This window comes from Myotis daubentonii, chromosome 3 (genome assembly GCF_963259705.1).
Source record: "Myotis daubentonii chromosome 3, mMyoDau2.1, whole genome shotgun sequence".
NCBI classification, from domain to species: Eukaryota; Metazoa; Chordata; class Mammalia; order Chiroptera; family Vespertilionidae; genus Myotis; species Myotis daubentonii.
Window position 1 is genome coordinate 176,036,292 of NC_081842.1, and position 20,604 is coordinate 176,056,895.

The window sequence follows — 20,604 nt, forward strand, 5'->3', positions numbered from 1 at the left end:
CATTTAGAGAAACTCTCAGAGCTTAATGGGAGTCAGGCTTCATGGTCTAACATTTGGCCTGGCACATTATAATAGGCGAAGGAAGCTATTCGGTGCACAGACAGATGAGCTGATTCATTTCTCCATCACTACATTACACAAGGTGGGCCGTTTTTCCTTCCCAGACTCACAGAGCAGCTTCCATCAGTGAGCTATTCTTCTAACCCATACTACAAAGTGGGGAGAGGGACAGTGGAATCCTTTACCTGTGTCTGAAGGCTGTTCAACCAGTGGAGGCTGTTCAACAAGTGGCGAAGCTGGTGAGGATGTCTTCCTTCGAACCAGGGTTAGGTGTACCACTTGCCCCGCGTTACGTAATACTTCAACAACATCCTGGTTGGCAAAACCCTGAATATTCACACCATCAACCTAAAAGACATTAAACAGGTTTCAAGTTAGCTACTATTTTAAATTCTGGCAAGGTAGAATCAAATTAAGCAATTCATTTTATTCCCAAAATAATTAGTTATTAGACCTAAGAAAGTATTTGAATAAGGATGCAAAATTAGTATAAAATACGCTGACAAACTTCCTGAGACAAGAAAACAAATCCAAACTTGTAGTCCTAAAATCACACATTTTAACTTAAGCCTAAGAGGTAAAGGGTCTCATTTTCTGATGCTATTCAAAATTCCAAGTGCCATAAAAATATTCAGGTGAATTAGGTAGCAGATCTCTACCTGCAAATATATAACCAGCTATGAACTTTTGTTTTGTTTTATGAAACTATGAAAATCTGATGCTTGTCAGAACTGTTATAATGGGATGGTTAAAGCAGAGGATTTGAAATTGAGAGCCTTATGTTGGAATGCCAACCCCAACAATGTATTGTTAACATACATACTCTGAACTTTAACTTCTTTCCTCTAAAAAAATGGGCATAATTTCTACTTCCCATGGTTGTCTGAGACTGCATGTAAAAATGCTGCATCTATTATCTTATCTAATAAAGATGGAATATGCAAATTGATCATCACAACAAATATGGCAGCACCCACAGCCAATAAGGAGGGAATATGCAAATTAATACAACAAAGATGTCAGCGGCCGGCCCAGAACAAAGGCAGGAGGCAGCGGCCAGAGTGAAGGCCTGGGTCCTGGTGCCGGAGGGAAACCAGTGCCAGCAGCCAGGGGAAGGAAGGCCTATTCTTGCATGAATCTTTGTGCATTGGGCCTCTAGTTAAATATATATCTGTATATATTATATTTTTCTTACCAATATAAAGTGACTCTTCACAGACATTTAAAAAAGAAAAATCAAGTTTAGGACCCATAAGAGTCCAAATTAATGAGATTTTACTGTAGTAACAAATTTAGTTTTTTAAAGTATTATGAAACTATATTAAGCTGTTCCCCTCTCATACATATTATAATAAAGATAACTTTTCCCCCCAACTTGATTCAATTCTAAACAGAGTGCAGTTACTTACAGCAATTATTTTGTCATTCACTTGAATTTGTCCATTGTGGTACGCAGCACTGCCAGGTATTACACTTTTCACATAAATCCCGGAAGCTTCCCCTAAGGTGCACAAAACATATGGAAAAAGGGAGAAAGCTCTAATTAGACCTTGATTGCAAGATTCATATCAAGAGGTTAATTAGCTAAAGGGCTGACAGAAGGCTTGATAAATACTATTTTGAACACCAGCAGAGAAACTGATGGATTATTTCAAACTGTCACCTTCACAAGTGAGCTGAATTTGAAATGATTTGACTGATGACTATTTCTGGAAAAATAATAGTAATGGAAACTTGCGGAAATGCACTCCAATATAAGCTGGAATTCAAAGAGCCCTCTTCTCTTGGTCTGTCACCCTTCTCAATGGACTTGGCATGGCCTTCAACGTTTTTCACCTGTACTATGACAAGATTCTCCTAACAAGTTTTCCTGACTATACATAGTTCACTGTTCATGTTAGCTTCCCCAAACACAGAAAAAAGAGAGGCACACACAGTCTTCAAAAACTAGAATAATCTCAGCAACATGAAATAATCCTCATATTATAAAATAAAATATTTAACCAGGAAATATGGCTATATAAAAATTACAGCTATGCAAAAAATATGCATGCCTCCAGGCAAGGACTTGGAGGGAAATTGGAAAAAGAAAACCCATAGCTCTGGATGATTTTATATTTTTATTTTTTTATATCAAATGAATTTAAAATATTATCTGCAGAACAAAAATAAGCACAATGGATTTCTATCACCTACATAACAAAAGAAAATTTCACAGAATCATAATCTGCCCCAAGCTGCTTCTTTTTTTAAACTTTATTTTACTTCATCCTTCCAACAAGACAAAACTTCAGACACACAAGACTCTTGATCTTCCACCAAAACACTAAATATTTTCTTGATTTTAGACCTTTTCTCGTTTCCTTTTTTTCTTCTTGTCAACCTCACCCCTTGTTTCAAGTCCTTCTCCTTTTCCATGTTTAGCACAAAAGCCTTTCTTTGCAAATTCTCCATTGCCTTCTGTCCAATTGACTCTTTTATCCACCATGATAGTTTGCTTGCATCTCTATTAAAACTTGTATTTCACTTATCATTGAATAATTGAGTTATTTACATGTTTGTCTCCCTGACAAGACTTTTATGTTCATTATTCTACCTCCTCCAGAACTAAGCAAAGTAACTGCTCAAAATTTCCAATGAATGGAATAAAGAGAATTATTTTGAAAAACTACATTGAGTTTTCAAATGTTCTAGTTTTTGGATTTACCACTGCCCATCCCCTCCAATCCCAAAAACATTTTGAGGGTAAAGAAGTCAAATGATCTTTTCTTCATTCAGTAACATAAACATTAATTTTTATCAGTTCCCTATCTGTTACTCACTTTCATTTTACTCTGCATATATAGTATGAGATTTGCAAGAAAACTTCAGATAATAAAGGTTCATAAGCCAAAAGTTTAGGAACCAAGCCATGATTTCTCTAACCAGGCAGCATAGTGAGAACTACTGACATAGTTTTTTAGCAACATTATTATAAAAGCGACACTTAGCTCTTTTGAAACTCATTTAAATTCTGAACCTAAAAAAGGTGGCACTTAGAAAAAGCTAGTTTTGAAAATAGTTATTTCATTAGGCTAAAATAGCACAAGGTGGTCTGACATGAATTTCATTCAGGACTTTGAATACGTTAGCACTTCTAATATTTCCACCTGCTATAAGTATATAAAATAATAACTTCAGAAAAATTAACTTTCTAATCTTGCTATTTTTTTAAAAACTAGAACATTTCATAACTCTGAATTTTCGTGTTACTAGAAGATATCTGTAAAAGGTTTATTTTTCCTTACTCTAATAATTTCCTTTAATAATAGAGTAATTCTTACAGTAAAGATTACCAAAACTTTGCATGTAGGAATTGAGGGAACATTATTATGAATATTTTAAAATATGTTTTTTTTATTGATTTAAGAGTAAGGGAGAGGGAGAGAGAGAAACATCGACGGCCGCCCCCTGCAGGCCTCCTACAGGGGATTGAGGCTGAAACCTGCGCACATGCCTTGACTGGCTACCCCTGAGAGTATTATTATTCAGAGAGACTTAGGCCATGTATTTATTCTTTTGGAGATCGAACCTGAAACTTTGACATATCGGGACAAAACTCTAACCAGTTGAGCTACCCAGCTATGTATTTATTCTTACAATGTAGTCCCTTTATATGAAAGGAAAAGAATCCTAATTGAAGTATTTGTTTTATCTTATTATTTTAGTAATTAAACATAATAGTAATACTTTTTGACATTTATAATATGAAACATATGCAATAGTCATTTTACTTTATCGCATGTAAAATGTCATAATATGTAAGAGTCACACTATTCAGAATATATCTATCTTAGCCAGTGCACTGAGAGCACTCTAGGAGTTAAAATTTGCAGGTATTTAATTTCGCTCTCTAGAAACATTAATATCCTTTACAACTATTTCCAAATATGAAATAGAAATGATTCATTTACCAGTATGAGCACTTCCAACATAGCCAACAATTCTAATCCCAAGACTCTGTCCATCTTTTTTAATGAGCTCAACATTGTAGGTTTCATAAAGAGAATTGTCCTGAAAAGAAAAAATAATTGTAATTATACACAATGTTTAGTCACATAATTGCGTTCATAATAAATTTGTGCATGGTTTGTCAAGTATTTTTTTAGCACCTATGATAGGCAGAATTTTAAGATGGTCCTGACTTTTGACCCCTGGTGTTATTTCTGTGTTTGTCACATTACATGGCAAGAGGGAGATTATCCAGGTGAGCCTAATCTAATCAAGCACCCTTCGAAAGCAGAGTTTTCTCCTGCTGGTGGCAGAAAGGGAAGTGAAAAAGATTTGAAGTATAAGGACTGGACTTGTGGTTTGAAGATGGAGTGGGTCATGTGAGAAGAAATACAGGGGCCTTAAAGATGCTCTTAGCTGACAGCCAGCAAAGAGACTTCAGTCCTACAACTTCAAAGAACTGCATTGTCAGCAATCTAAATAGGTTTGGAAATGGATTGTCCCAGAGCATCCAAATTTAGAGCCCAGCCAGCCCACACCTTGATTTTGGCCTTGTAAGAATCTAAGCGGACAGCTCAGCCAAGCCCATGCAGATTTCTGACCTATAGAACTGTGAACTAACAAAGGGTAGTTTCAAGCCACTAGGTTTGTGATTACCTGTTACAAAACAATAGAAAACTAATACAGCCAACTTGAAAAAAAAATTCAGGATTAATTTCTATGTGAAAGAAGTAAATGTAAAGAAAATTTTAGAAACAAATGGTAAGACTAATTTTTGTGCCCAGCCATGATGGCTCAGTGGTTGAGTCAACCTATGAACCAGGAGGTCACAGTTCAATTCCTGATCAGGGCACATGTCTGGGTTTTGGGCTCGATTCCCAGTAGGGGGCGTGCAGGAGGCAGCCGATCAATGATTCTCTCATCATTGATGTTTTTCTCTCTCTCTCTCCCTTCACCTCTAAAATCAATAAAAAAAAATTTAATGGCTAATTACTGTAATAGTCATTGTGAGCAAAAAATATTGACCTAAAACTTATTTTCATTACTTGTCTTCTAATTTCAGATATTTCTGTAAAAGAGTAAGGTATCTAAAAACATAATGCCTTGCTGTCAGTTCAAAACATTAAGAGTAGAAAGCAAACAACTGATTGCAACAAATTCTCACTTACCACAGTTACACTGCTCCCTCACTACAGAGGCAAATAACTTTACAGAAGACACCAAATGCCCCTTTAGATGAAGATGAAAAGTGGCTTTCCAACCTCCTTCTCACAATAATCACTCCTCTTTTTCTCTTCCTCCGTGCCTCTCCCTTTAAAAAACCATCTTTCCTTTTACCTAATTACCTTGTTGATTCAAAGCTTATAAGATAGTTGAAAGAGCTTGCAATGAACGAGGAAGACCTGAATTCTAATCCCAGCTCTGCCACCGACTCTTTATATGACCTTTAACAACTTATTTGGACTTCTGTTTCCTCATCTTTAAATGAATGGTAAGACCTATCTTTTAGAATTCTTGGGAGGAATTCAGATGACCTGAACAATTCCAGGTACTTGACAACAATTAATAATAAGGATTGTTATTATATAACTATAATGATTACTATTAATCATAATAAATATTATTATTAATGTTTACTCCTTTTGGCCAATTTGTTCCTATCAGTGACAACTGTCATACAATTGATCAGTTTTTAGTTTCCACTCCACCATCTGGATGTCTCCTCACCAATCTAACGAAATAGAAATGGCAAGAATTATTTCTCTCCAATTTACAGATGCGTAGCTGAGGCTCAGAGAGATGGAATGACTTAACTCTGAGAAACAGCAAAAATGAAAATCAAACTTGTCAATGTCTCCAAATTAGGCTCTTCTGCTGCTTCACTTGCGGGCATTGTGGCACTCCTCACACCAGCGTGGCATTTCAAGTAGAAGGTGTTTCTACTCTGACAATGTATCACATCCAGTACTTGATTTATGATGAAAGAATAATTTATGTACTCACAGAACTAGGGCTCCTGTTAGGCACAGCAGGCAGGGCAACAGGTAAGGCTTTAGGGGTCGGAGGGGTTACAGAAATTTCACCAATTGGGTCTCTTGCAACTAGCATCCTGACTGAATTCCCACAATTCCTCAGCACTTGTGCAACTTGCTCACTGGTCATTCCCTGCACATTTGTGCCACCAATCTTCAAGATGTGGTCTCCTGTCTGGAGTCTTCCATCCTTTAATCCAAGAAAGAAACAAAATTATTCTGAGAAATCAATTATCTAACTTCACTAGTTAATAGCAATTCATCAGACTTTGTGTTGTGGCAAAATGGCTGGCAAAGAAGACATCTAAAAATGCTGAATAATATATAATATTTTAAGTGAATGGTTGAATTGGCAACAGAGAAAAAGAAATCCTCGCAAAAAAGAAAAAAAAAGGAGGTGGGGGGGGGGGGGCAGGGGAGAGTTCAAAAGGAGGAGTAACCAGAATTCTAAAACAGGTATTTGCTTGAGGGTATCATTTCATGCCCAGTGGCCTAGAGCCAGGGTATTAATGGCCACATATGCAAGGAAGAGGTCAGAAATCCCTGGGCATCAAGAAAGGAAGGAGGTCAGATCAGAAGCATAAAGGTAGAAACTCTGAAGGCCAACAAGGTCAGTGGCATGTCTGAGGGACAGCAGGTGTCAGTGTGGCTGGAACAGAATGAGCAAAGAGCACATGAGTCAAAGAAGAGATGAGAGCATGGCCAGGGTCAGTCAGCAGTGTCGGGCATCTGCTCCAATAGAGTAGGAAGCGAACTTATTTGAGTGCTTTGAGCAGAGCAGTGATATTACCTGACTTAGTTTTAACAAGACCACTCAAGTCTATGTGCTAAAAATAAAACTATAGGAGAGGAAACAATAGAAACAGAGATACCAGTTAATAAAGCTATAATCTAGAGATAACCATAGCTTGGACTAGGTTAGCAGTTGGGGTGTTGAGAAGTGAGGTTCTAGATGTATTTTTAATGAATTGTCCACAGGCTCTCCTAAGCACGTTGTGGGGTGTGAAGGAAAAAAAATTGTCAGCCTAAGAACTGAAAAGACTCAGAGAAAAGAAATAGATGCAAGGAGGAAATAATTATGGGAAAAAGGATAAAAAATTGATGGATTTCTACTTTAAGCACTGGTAAGCTGATATTCTGTTATTATCAATGCAACAAATTTGAAATAAAACAACTACTTAAGAAAAAGTCAGTGGTCATGATGAAAAATAAGGGTAAAACAGCTTCTGTAAATCGAACCATCCTTGAACAGAATCACGGCCTGACCAAAGAATAAAGAATATGTCAAATAAGTGTTTTAATACTTGGCTTGGCCAAAGAAGGGCACTTCACCACAAGTCATATTTAGTCACTTCCTCGGCATTATTACTTTTCCTATTTTACCTCAACTCAACTTAAAATGATGGAGATAATTTGCATCTGTCACTGAAAGTCAAACATTTTCTTCTTCCAGAAAAACAGGTGTTCTAGGGAATTCATAAGTGTAAAAATAGTATTAGATTGATAGGAAAGATAACAAAATGACAGCTACCTTGTTTATGTCCAGCATCGCCAAATATTGCATTTAATTAATATTTTCTGATCAAGATGGACTTAATAGACATCTTCAGAACACTTCACCCCAAAGCCAGAGAATATACGTTCTTCTCAGGTGCTCATGGGACATATTCAAAAATAGACCACATATTGGGTCACAAGCAAAGTATCCCCAAATTCAAGAAGATTGAAATCATAAAAAGCGTCTTCGCAGACCACGATGGCATAATATTAGAAATAAACTACAATAAAAACAACCCAAAATACTCAAACACCTGGAAGCTGAATAGCATGCTATTAAATATTGATTGGGTTACCAATGAGATCAAAGAAGAAATTAAAAACATCCTGGAAACTAATGACAATGAAAACACAACAATCCAAAACCTATGGGATACATTGAAAGCAGTCCTGAGAGGGAAGTTTATAGCTCTACAGGCCTATCTCAAAAAACAAGAAAAAATGGTAGTAAATCATCTAACTCTACAACTCAAAGAATTAGAAAGAGAGCAACAAGAAAACCCCAGAGTGAGCAGAAGGAAGGAGATAATAAAGATTAGAGCAGAAATAAATGACATAGAGACCAAAAAAACAATACAGAAAATCAATGAAACCAAGAGCTGGTTCTTTGAAAGGATAAACAAGATTGATAAACCTCTAGCCAGACTCACCAAGAAGCAGAGAGAGAGGACCCAAATAAATAAAATCAGAAACGATAGAGGCGAAATAACAACAGACCCCACAGAAATACAAATGATTGTTAAAAAATACTATGGACAGCTTTACTCCAACAAACTAGACAACCTGGAGGAAATGGACAAATTCCTAGAAAAATACAGCATTCCAAAACTCAATCAGGAAGAATCTAAAAATCTCAACAGGCCAATAACTATGGAAGAAATTGAAGCAGTCATCAAAAAGCTTCCATCAAACAAAAGCCCAGGACCAGACGGCTTCACAGGGGAGTTTTACCAAACATTCAAGGAAGAACTAAAACCTATCCTCCTCAGACTACTACAAAAAATTCAAGAGGAAGGAACACTTCCAAGCTCATTCTATGAAGCCAGCATCACCCTAATACCAAAACCAGGTAAAGACAACACAATGAAAGAGAATTACAGGCCAATATCCCTCATGAACATAGATGCCAAAATCCTCAACAAAATCTTAGCAAATCGGATCCAGCAGTACATCAGAAAGATCATACACCATGACCAAGTAGGATTTATCCCAGGGATGCAAGGATGGTACAATATCCGCAAATCAATAAACGTGATACATCACATAAACAAATTGAAAGAAAAAAACCACATGGTCATATCAATTGATGCAGAAAAAGCATTTGACAAAATTCAACACCCATTTTTGATAAAAACTCTCAGCAAGGTGGGAGTAGAAGGATCATACCTCAACATAATAAAAGCCATATATGACAGGCCCACAGCCAGCATCATACTCAACGGACAAAAACTAACACCATTTCCCCTAAGAACAGGAACAAGACAGGGATGCCCCCTCTCACCACTCCTGTTCAACATAGTACTGGAAGTGTTAGCCATTGCAATTCGGCAAGAAGAAGAAATAAAAGGCATCCAAATTGGAAAAGAGGAAGTAAAACTGTCCTTATTTGCAGACGACATGATATTATACATACAAAACCCTAGAGATTCCATCAAAAAGCTACTAGACTTAATACATGAATTTGGCAATGTAGCAGGATACAAAATTAACCCCAAGAAATCTGAGGCATTTCTATACACCAATAGTGAACTTTCAGAAAGAGAGATTATCAAAACAATCCCGTTTACCATTGCACCGAAAAAACTAAGCTACCTAGGAATAAACTTAACTAAAGAGGTAAAAGACCTCTACTCAGAAAACTACAGGACGTTGAAAAAAGACATAGAGGAAGACATAAACAGATGGAAGAACATACCGTGTTCATGGATTGGTAGAATCAACATCATCAAAATGTCCATACTACCCAAAACAATCTATAAATTCAACGCACTTCCCATTAAAGTACCAACAGCATACTTCAGAGATCTAGAACGAACTTTCCAAAAATTCATCTGGAATAAAAAAAGACCCCGAATAGCTGCAGCAATCCTGAAAAAGAACAAAGTAGGTGGGATCTCAATACCAGATATCAAGTTGTATTACAAAGCCACTGTTCTCAAAACTGCCTGGTACTGGCACAAGAATAGGCATACAGATCAATGGAATAGAATAGAGAGCCCAGAAATCGGCCCGAACCAATATGCTCAATTAATATTTGACAAAGGAGGCAAGAACATACAATGGAGCCAAGATAGTCTCTTCAATAAATGGTGTTGGGAAAATTGGACAGATATATGCAAGAAAATGAAACTAGACCACCAACTTACACCATATACAAAAATAAACTCAAAATGGATAAAGGACTTAAATGTACGACAGGATACCATAAAAATTCTAGAAGAATCCAAAGGCAAGAAAATCTCAGACATATGCCGAAGCAATTTCTTCACTGATACAGCTCCTAGGGCACTTGAAACTAAAGAAAAAATGAACGAATGGGACTACATCAAAATAAAAAGCTTCTGCACAGCAAAAGAAACCATCAACAAAACAACGAGAAAACCCACTGTGTGGGAAAACATATTTGCCAATGACATATCTGATAAGGGCCTAATCTCCAAAATTTATAGGGAACTCATACAACTTAACAAAAGAAAGATAAACAATCCAATCAAAAAATGGGCAAAGGACCTAAATAGACACCTTTCAAAAGAGGACATCCAGAAAGCCAAGAGACATATGAAAACATGCTCAAAGTCACTAATCATCCGAGAGATGCAAATCAAAACAGCAATGAGGTACCATCTCACACCTGTCAGACTGGCTATCATCAACAAATCAACAAACGACAAGTGCTGGAGAGGATGTGGAGAAAAAGGAACACTTGTGCACTGCTGGTGGGAATGCAGACTGGTGCAGCCACTATGGAAGACAGTATGGAGTTTCCTTAAAAAACTGAAAATGGAACTCCCATTTGACCCTGTGATCCCACTTCTAGGAATATATCCCAAGAAACCAGAAACACCAATCAGAAAGGATATATGCACCCCTATGTTCATAGCAGCACAATTCACCATAGCTAAGATCTGGAAACAGCCTAAGTGCCCATCAGTAGATGAATGGATTAGAAAACTGTGGTACATCTACACGATGGAATACTATGCTGCTGTAAAAAGGAAGGAACTCTTACCATTTGCAACGTCATGGATGGAACTGGAGAGCATTATGCTAAGTGAAATAAGCCAGTCAATAAAGGAAAAATACCACATAATCTCACTCATTCGTGGACAATAGAGACCATTATAAACTTTTGAACAATAATAGATACAGAGGCAGAGCTGCCTCAAACAGATTGTCGAGCTGCAGCGGGAAGGCCGGGGAGGGTTGGGGGGCAGGAGGTAGGGGGGTAAGAGATCAACTAAAGGACTTGTATGCATGCATATAAGCATAACCAATGGACATAAGACACTGGGTGATAGGGGAGGCTAGGGGACTGTCTAGGGCGGGGGGATAAAATGGATACATATGTAATACCCTTTGTAATACTTTAAGCAATAAAAAAAAAAAAAAAAAAAAATATTTTCTGATCAGCATTCTCCCTCCATAACCTGTCTATGTGTAAGAAAACTAAAAGGCATTAGAGCCCTTTCTGTTATTTTAAGAGAAGTCTTAAATCAATGATAACTAATAAATTGCTATGCCAAGATTCAAAGTGTACCCTAATCAAACAACAAAAATATTTATTAACCCATAGATTGTTTTCAAAAGAGAAAAAACATGATGCATATAGGCAAAGATAGTATGGGAGGCATAAATATTAAAAGAGCTGACATAACTGGGTACCACATTATTATAGTGAAAGCACTAACATATCACTTAGAGTTTTTAAAATATACTTTAATCCAATTTAGCAGTTATTGGCATGTGTGTGTGTGTGTGTGTGTGTGTGTGTGTGTGTGTGTGTGTGTAACTTTGCATTTTAAGTTTGGCTATTGTTAATAATAACTTCAATTCAAAAAATATTTGAAAACCTATGCCCTGGCTGGGTGGCTCAGTTAGTTGGAGCATCATCCCATTCACCAATAGGTTGCAGGTTCCATTCCTGGACAGGGCACATATCTAGGTTGGGGGTTCGATCCCTGGTTGGGAAGTATAAGGGAGGTAACCAATCAATGTTTCTCTCTCACAATGATGTTTCTGTCTCTCTCCCCCACTTCCTCCCTAAAATAAAAAAAATAAACAAAAATATTTGAAAACTAAAGGAATTCAGGCCTGCTCTATAAAAGAAATAAAGAAATCAAATCTGTTTCTTCAAAAACTAAAAAATAGCACCAAATAATTCCACAACTCAAAAAATAAAATCATTACTGCTTTTGATTCAAGGCTGCTTTTTATCACTGGTCTTTAACCAAAAGGCAACGTGTCATTGACAGAAAGTAGTGACCCTATAAAATAAAATACTCTTTCCCCTAAGGAATTAAAGAAAGGTACTAAATCTAAGTATATCTTTCCTACCCTAGTCAAATTCCCAGAGCCCTCATCCACTGATTTTTTAAGGATAAAGAAATATCTGTTTATAGACTCACTCAAACAAAATGGCTTGGGAATAACCAGCTGTTTAGTGGCCTCAAGCTGGCCTTTGCTCATTCTAGACTGAAAATTCCTCATGGGCCACACCCACCCTCCAAGTCCTTGCTTGGTAATATTTTCCTAGTATTAAGTTTACTAGATAGTTATTATGACTCATACTATAATTGCCGCATACCAAAGAGTCAATAATTCATGACAACTTTTAAAGGGGCTGAGTTGTAAGAGTCCTCTTGTGGAGACAAGGGGGTAACTCAGTGTCCCTGATTGCCTAGAATTACTGCAGACCACATGAAAGAGATTTCTGCAAAACAAAGTTGTTTTACACTGCCCATTAGAAACTTTTTTTTTTTCGGTGCCCTTGGCCGGAATCCAACCTTGGACCCTTCAGTCCGCAGGCTGACGCTCTATCCACTAAGACAAGCTGGCTAGGGCAGAAACTTTTTTTAAGAAAAACTTCCAGCTGCTAAAAATTTTTTAAATTTTTGCCATAACTGAAGAGAATTCTTGCAAGATCTGTGCTTCAGGTACCGTGGATTTTTGAGTGTCTTACAGGAAGTTGTTACTTCTTTCAGCTCCTCTTACATGATACTATACATATACTTTCCTTATCTATAGAATCGGCCCTGATTACATTGATAGGTTATTGTAGATAGATTCCAATAAATGCTTCTAAATTCTTATGAATCAATATTTTTCCATTTCATTTACTTTATAATATTCAAGGCAGTAGACAGAAGGTCAAGTAAGGGCACTGGAGTCAGGCACACCCAAGTTCAATCCTGGCTCTACTTTGATCAAGCTGTGTGGCCAGAGGTCAATTCTAAATCTCAGCTCCCTCTTAAACAAAATGGGAATAAATTCCTTTCCCATTGAGTTGTGAGCATTACACTCAATACTATATATAAAATATTTAGGCTAGTACCTTGCTTACAGCAAAGCAAGTCCTCAAATGCATCCAATTCTGATGCCTCTTCAGGCCACGGTAACCTCAGTTCAGTGTTCTTTGTTGCACCCTCTCAACTCTATATCCTTTTTTAACTACACATATTGACTTATATGTACACAAAATGAAACATAAGGGTCTGTTTTATGAAACCCTTTGAAATAAAAAATACTGACTTCTTTTTCTAACTTTCTGTCATACAATTTTATATTCTTTGAGAAAAAGTGGTAGTTATTAATCCCTTCAGCAGAATGTAGGTATGTCTTTAAGGTCAATCTTGATCACATCTGAACTAATGACCTAAGACATCCATATTCCCTTACCATGAAGGTTGCATATTCAGTACGTTTTAATTAAAAGCAATATTCCATTTAATTTTTTTAAAGCTGTGATCAGGCTACATCAGCAACAACTTGTAAAGACTTAGCAACAATGCAGAGTTGGTTGAAGAGATTCTACCTGACATTAGCTGAGGTGAATGGAAGAGAGAAGTGAATACTGCTGTTTGGGTCTCACCATAGTCCCTACAGGAAAGAGCCAAGAATCTGTTGTGCCTACAGCTGGCTATATTTATTCCCTGATGATACGTAGGTATGACCGTGCCCGGACAGGTGCACATCAGGAAAAACAAAAACATTAAGGTCAACTTTGAATAAATAGATTTAAGAAGTAAAGCGCAGGCTTCAGAGTTAAACAGTTGTGGGCTCAATCTTGACCTTGTCATTTTCCAGTTAGGTAGCCTTGGGCAATTTCTTAAGTTCCCATATCTATAATTTGGGAATAAGATTTATGACTGTGTTAAGAATTGTATGAGAATAACTCTTAAAAACAATGTCTGGCATAAACACTTGCTTCTCCATTAGGACTCTGAGAGGCACACCCCTACCCCCTCCTTGATGACCTAAAACAGTGACAATCCCTTCCAGTAAGGGTGAAAAATCAGACCTGGGCTTTTCCCAACAGTGTCTCAAAGGGATTAATTTGGGAAACTCTGCACATTATACTCTCCTTGTGAAAATTCATAACACACATTAGTATATTAAAAGCTCAGAAAATTCTTACAGTAAGGAACCTATTTGATTGTATTTAACTTGGTGTTTTCTAAATTTAATTGACCCTTTGTTTTCCACAATAACCGCTCCACTTTGCATCTTGAAAAATGTTACTCCAGCAACCAAGCCTATTACACTGGCAAAGAGGGAGGGAAGGATATGAGAATAGATTTCAAAATACTCCACAATTTCTCATTCCTTTCTAAGTTACAAAAAATCCTCAAAGATGACTGTTTTGTGCCACGGCTGTGTTTTAAGGACCCACAAAATGACCATTCTCAACCTTTTTGGTCTCAGAACCCCTCTGTACTCTTAAAAACTATTAAGGACGCCCTGGCCAGATTGCTAAGTGGCTAGTGTCAGCTCATGGACTGAAGGATCTCGGGTTCCGTTCCTGGTCAGGGCACATGCCTGGGCTACTGGCTCGATCCTTAGTGTGGGGCGTGCAGGAGGCAGACTATCAATGATTCTCTCATCATTGATGTTTCTATCACTCTCTCCCTCTCCCTTCCTCTCTGAGATCAATACAAACACACAAACAAAAGCAACTGAGGTTTCCTGGAGAAGAAATTCTGCTGAAAGAGCATAACAGAAAACCTGCTAACCTCCCTACAAATTTCAAAGTTCAGACTGAACATCAAATCTTGCCTGAGTTTCCAGCCGACTAGCCTGACTTACAGATTTTAGACTTGCCAGCATACATATGTCAAAATTTAATAAAATGTAGACTTTATGTATGTGCAATTTATTATGTATCAATTATACCGCAAATATTACTCAGAAACTCGAAGAGCTTTTTGATATCTCTCCCTCGATATCTGTTAATATCTATTGAATTAGAAAATAGTGCTTTGATTTTATATATTTAACACATTAATATATATGATATTGGTGTATATATTTTTTATTCTTTAAAAAGCTATATAAAACTAGTGAGAAGAGTGGTGTTTTAAATTATTTTTGCAAATCTCTTCAATGTCTGGCTTAAAAGAAGACAGCTGAATTTTCATATCTGCTTCAGCTTTCAATATGTTACAATATGTTGTTTTGGTTGAGGTATATAAAAAAATCTGGTTTCAATCAAATACATAGTTAGAAAATGGAGAAGTGTTTTAATAGCCTTTTCAACCCATTCTTCTTTGATAATACAGCAGAACTCCACAAGTGGTGGTTTCTTAAAGAACAGTTGCCATGTAGAATCAGAAAATACGTCCAAGAAACCTTCAAACAGTTTCATTCATATCTACTGATCTATCTTGAATGGATCTTTTACCTATATATTATTTTGTCATATCACACATTGGTCTTTAGAAAATACTGATTCACAGAGCTATGAAGACCTTGCAAATAGTGACATGTTTAATTACAAAATATTAATATCACCAACAATCTAATCAGAACTCTTTAAATATGGAAAACATTCAAGCACACAGTAAAGCACAAATTTTCCAAAATTCTAACTCGTTTGGAAGTTCAAATTTCATAATCATTAATAAATGCTCTCAGTTGTTTTCCTTGAAATAACAGGCTCACTTCATTCATTTTCAAGAAAATATCTGTCAAATACCCAAGTCTGAATGATCATAATTTTTCTGTCAGATATTCTTTCAAAAAATGAAAATACTGTTCCAGGGTGGTTCCCAGAGGCAGCAGGGCGGGGGGAGACAAAATGGGTGAAGGAGATCAAAAGGTACAAATTTCCAGCTACAAAATATAATATATAGCATAGTGATTCTAATTAATAATATTGTACTATATATTTCAAAGTTGCTAAGAGAATAGATTTTATTTTTTTATATATTTTATTTTTAAAAAATTCTTTATTGTTGAAAATATTACATATGTCTTCTTTTCCCCCCATTGACTTCTCCCCGCCCGCTCCCGCCACCCAGCACATGCCCTCGGCCCCGCTAGTGTCTGTGTCCATTAGTTATGCTTATATGCATGCATACAAGTCCTTTGGTTGATCTCTTAAAACTTCTCTTCATAAGGAAAAAAACTATATATGGTAATGGATAACTTATTGTGGTGATCATTTCACAACACATATAAATATTAAATTATTACATTGTACACCTGAAACTATACAATGTTGAATGTTAATTACATCTCAAATTTTTTAATAGGGGCCAAAATTTTAAAATAAAACAAAATTTAAAGATTAAAAGGCTGTTTAATATTTAAAAAGTGGATACTATGTCTTACAAATGTTTTTAAGGCAAAACAACCATCATACTCCAATATATGGCAGAAGTGCTGTATGGTACATCCCATTTTGTCACACAATATTAAAAACATGTGCACTTAAAGGTTAAAATGTACAAAATTAATAATTGCTATTGCACTTTCTTAAGTGAAACTGGCCTTTTTTTTTTCTTTTTTGCTGCAAGTACAGTTCGATGCCACTGCCTGTTTCACACTAAGGAACCAGCAGTTTCAGTCTGCCACTGCTTTTGTATCATCAGTGCAAATTTCAACATGGTGAAAGAGCTAATACTAATAGCATCTTAGTATTAATAGCTGGTGTTGCTCAGTGATTAAGGACATTGGCCTGCACACCAAAGGGTCATGAGTTCGATTCCCAGCAGGGCATGTGTGGAGGCAACTCATCGATGTGTCTGTCACATCAATGTTTCTCTCTCTCTCCCTTTTACTCCCTCCCCCGTTACACTCTCCCTAAAAATCAATGGAAAAAAATATCCTCTGGTGAGGATTAACAGCAAAAAAAAAAAATAAAAAAAAATTGCTTTGATCTTGTTGACCCTCTGCAAGACACTCAGTGACCTTGACAGGTCTCTGCTCTAAATAAATGCAGGTAGATTCTAAGAGTATAATAGAAATATTAGTAGCTCCACAATTAGTACAACATGGGGAGCAAGCTGGCTTAGAAATGGGGAACGGCTGAATTTGCCTCAAACTGCATTTGCATAGCAAGTTTATTTTTATATATGTTTATTAGAAGGGATAAATGTGTATATAACTGTAATTTAATCAGTGAAATGTACATATTATTGTGATTATGATGAACATTCTATACAATATAGGCTCATTATTAAGTGGCGTCATAACCAAATTTCTAAGTTCATTTCCAAAAACTAAAGGTTTTTAAAAATATATTTAATATTTTCTTCAATGTAAAACTAAGCAGAAACAGCTGGTAAGTTTTTAAAAGGCCCACTTTCAGTTCAAACAGTGCTAAATAATAAAGTGTAGTCCTTTGTTTGACAATGCCAAAATTTTTTAATTCAAGTAAAATTTACCGCATAAATTGAGACAACTATTTATAATCACTGTACCTTCTGATTGTAACCCATGTTATAAAGTTATATTTCAAGCCATACAATTTAAATTATATAAAACCAAAATAAAAACAAAAAAGATCAACTTACCCGGTCTGCTAATCCTCCGGGAACTATAGTCCTCACAACCACACCACTTGATTTCCCTCCAACTATTCCAAAACCTAACCCAGAGCCATCATTAATGAGCTCAACATCTTCGATATGGCCCCAACGAATCTACAAATTAATAGCAAGAGCCAAAGTGTTAGTAAAACACACAGATTCTTAGCTTCCCGGTACAGTAATTACTAATGTAACAGATATACAGCAAACTAAACATTCATACAAGTAATCAAGACAATTTTCTAGAGGCTAAGAGGTATGTAAAGATCATCATATGATCCCTGCCCTTAAGGATTTCATAATCCAGTAGAGAGACAAACTAAAATATAAATAATTAAAATACAAGACAGAATATCGGGTCACAGACACTGTAGCTCTAGAACCGAAACATCCAGTTCCTCAGTCTATGCCCAGGATCTAGCAGTGTCCAGCGGATAGAAGGAACATATATATGTTTATCTGAATTGAAAAAGAATCACAAAGTATTATAAGGATTGGGGGGAAGTGGTGCAGACAAGTCAAATCTAATCAAGAATTATGGAAAGCTTCAAGGAAAAGGTGGCATTTTAATTGCACTACTGAGAAAAAAAGACATTCAAGCAAAAAAGAAAATGTAAGGGCAAGCTGGGCTTGAATAAGCAAGTGGGAATAATTGGAGTTTTTAGAAGAAGGAATGACAAGAACAAAGCAGTGGTTTAGGAAGATTAATCTGGCAGCAATGTGAAGTAGGAAATGATGAGAAGGACACAAGACAATAAGACTAATTTAATAAACTCCTATGAGGAAGAGGAAAGGTAGGCCCAACTGAAGATATTAGCATTAGGATTATACAAATCAGACTAAGAGACATGACATTTCCCCTCTAATTAGCAGGCTTTCATCAGAAATATACATCAAGTTCCCATAAATCAACTGCAGAAGAAAATTCTCCCTCTCAAGATCCATAGGGCATACTTATCACTTAGTTTTTCTATTATAGGTAAAGTGGAAAGTTACTATGCAATGTGAAAATAACAAGGGATATTGGGAATATTTAATAACTTCATGCCTGAAACAATATCTAGTACCTGGGATATAACAAAATTTGCTAAAATATGCATAAAAATATGCTTGAATTAATAGCAGCTGGTATTCATAAAGTATATACTAGGTACTGTGCTTAGCTCTCCACTTGCAATCTCATTTAATCTTCCCAATACCACTATGAAGCAGATGCTGTTATTAGTTCCAAGTAACAGATGAAGAAACTGAGGTATAGAGAGGTCAAGAAATGTGCCCAGTATGACACAGCCAGGAAGTAAAGAACTGGACTTGAACTCACTTTAACCTGACCCAGAGCCCCTATTCTTAACCACCACGCTAAGCAATTTCCCATTTGGTTCATTCTGTTATTATGTAAATTGTGCTATATAAATTTAACTGATTACAACAGGGAAATGTCTATACATTAATATGTGTTGTGACCTTGTACTGTACCCAGTCTATTTTTTCTTTTGTACCAATGGATGAATATTAAATAAATCAGCTAGCACTTAGTGTTATAAGAAAATAAGATTTATTAGCTTGCATTCTGAAGATGCAGGCCAAAATCTGTAAAATACTATTAAGCAAGTTTAAAGATTCCCAAAAGAGACATAATTTTATTCTTTTGAACTGTTTTCATCCTTACATGAAAAAAAAAGAAAAACTTCTACCATTGTGCAGTATCAATAATCTAGTTATAAACACCCAATGTAATTTACAGAAATGTTTGTGAAATAAATAACCAAATCTTAAGATACTCAATAATAAATCTCTAATAAAAACTCTCAGCTTAATTAATTAACTGGCTATAACAACAAGGAACACAAGACTCTTTCCATTACCAAATAAATTATACCTACTATTAAATTTGCCCTCTATAGTTAAAAAAATAATCTTATATAAGGAGAATCACAGGACATTTAAAAAATAAAACAAAATAAAAACCCTCCATAAAGTATCTTATTTACTATGCTAATGCTGCATTGGAAGTATGATCACCTTTCTTAAACTATGACAAGTCAAATGACACCTTCCACGGGTGTGAAAAGCAACGGCATAATTCAAAAGTAAGTATTTTTCCAAATTTGCAACTCACTGTTTCTGGCAGAATTGTATCAGTTAGGCTGGTACTGCTTTTTGTGTAGACTGGTTGCCTGGCCACAACCAGACTCAAACATCCAGTGGTTTGTTGTAACAATGCAATTGCTTGCTGATGGGAAATGTTCTGATCCAGTGGAGTATGATTAATAGCCAATATTTGATCATTTTCCTTTAGCCTTTGATCCCTTGGTGAAATAAAAGAAAATTTTGTTTTAAGTGATATAAGATCCTGACTTTAAAAAGTCTATTATTCAAGATAAACAGGTTTTTTAATGGTTCTACTTCACTTAGTACATATATTCAAATTATTTAATTATATAATGGAGCTTTTTAGAGTGCTTTTCTTTAAAGCATTTATTAGCCCATTAACCAACTTAGTAATACATCTCAACACACATACATTTTAAAAGCTATCTGGCTAGAAAAATAAGCAAAAACAATACATAAGGCTTCACTGCCAAGGTTTTGCAAGTATAGACCCTTAACTGCATGAACCCTGTACTCCTGAACCCTGTCCAATCTGCCTTCAACATCTACCACACTGGGAAACTACATTCTCAAATTCATCAATAACCTCTTCTCTAGCAGTACAATGAAGTAAGTACATTGGGGCCTTGACTTACGAGTGTCCCGACTAACGAGTTTTTCGAGATACGAGCCGTCTCTCAGCCGATTTTTTGCTTTGAGTTGCGAGCTAAAATTCGGGGTTACGAGACAGCTTCAGATATCCCACCGCCAGTTGGCGCAGTGAACGCCACAACATCAGCCCAGCATCACGTGTCTCACTCGTTCACTTTTTGATTTGACATAGG

The 20,604-nt window shown here is 36.2% G+C and overlaps 1 protein-coding gene across 14 annotated transcripts in view; it reads right to left on the reverse strand.

The window, feature by feature from the left end:
* PATJ (PATJ crumbs cell polarity complex component) overlaps positions 1-20,604 on the reverse strand; it is a 305,718-nt gene that overhangs the window by 255,586 nt on the left and 29,528 nt on the right. For all 14 annotated transcript variants that reach the window (XR_009451968.1, XR_009451967.1, XM_059689351.1 and 11 more), the window contains exons 6-11: positions 19,788-19,977; positions 17,654-17,782; positions 6,055-6,273; positions 4,014-4,113; positions 1,470-1,561; positions 246-408 (exon numbers count right to left, since the gene is read on the reverse strand). Coding sequence is in view for 12 of the 14 variants with exons in the window: in XM_059689351.1 (XP_059545334.1) it covers positions 246-408; positions 1,470-1,561; positions 4,014-4,113; positions 6,055-6,273; positions 17,654-17,782; positions 19,788-19,977 (893 nt within the window). In the remaining 2 variants the exon portion in view is untranslated. The remainder of the gene's footprint in view (positions 1-245; positions 409-1,469; positions 1,562-4,013; positions 4,114-6,054; positions 6,274-17,653; positions 17,783-19,787; positions 19,978-20,604) is intronic.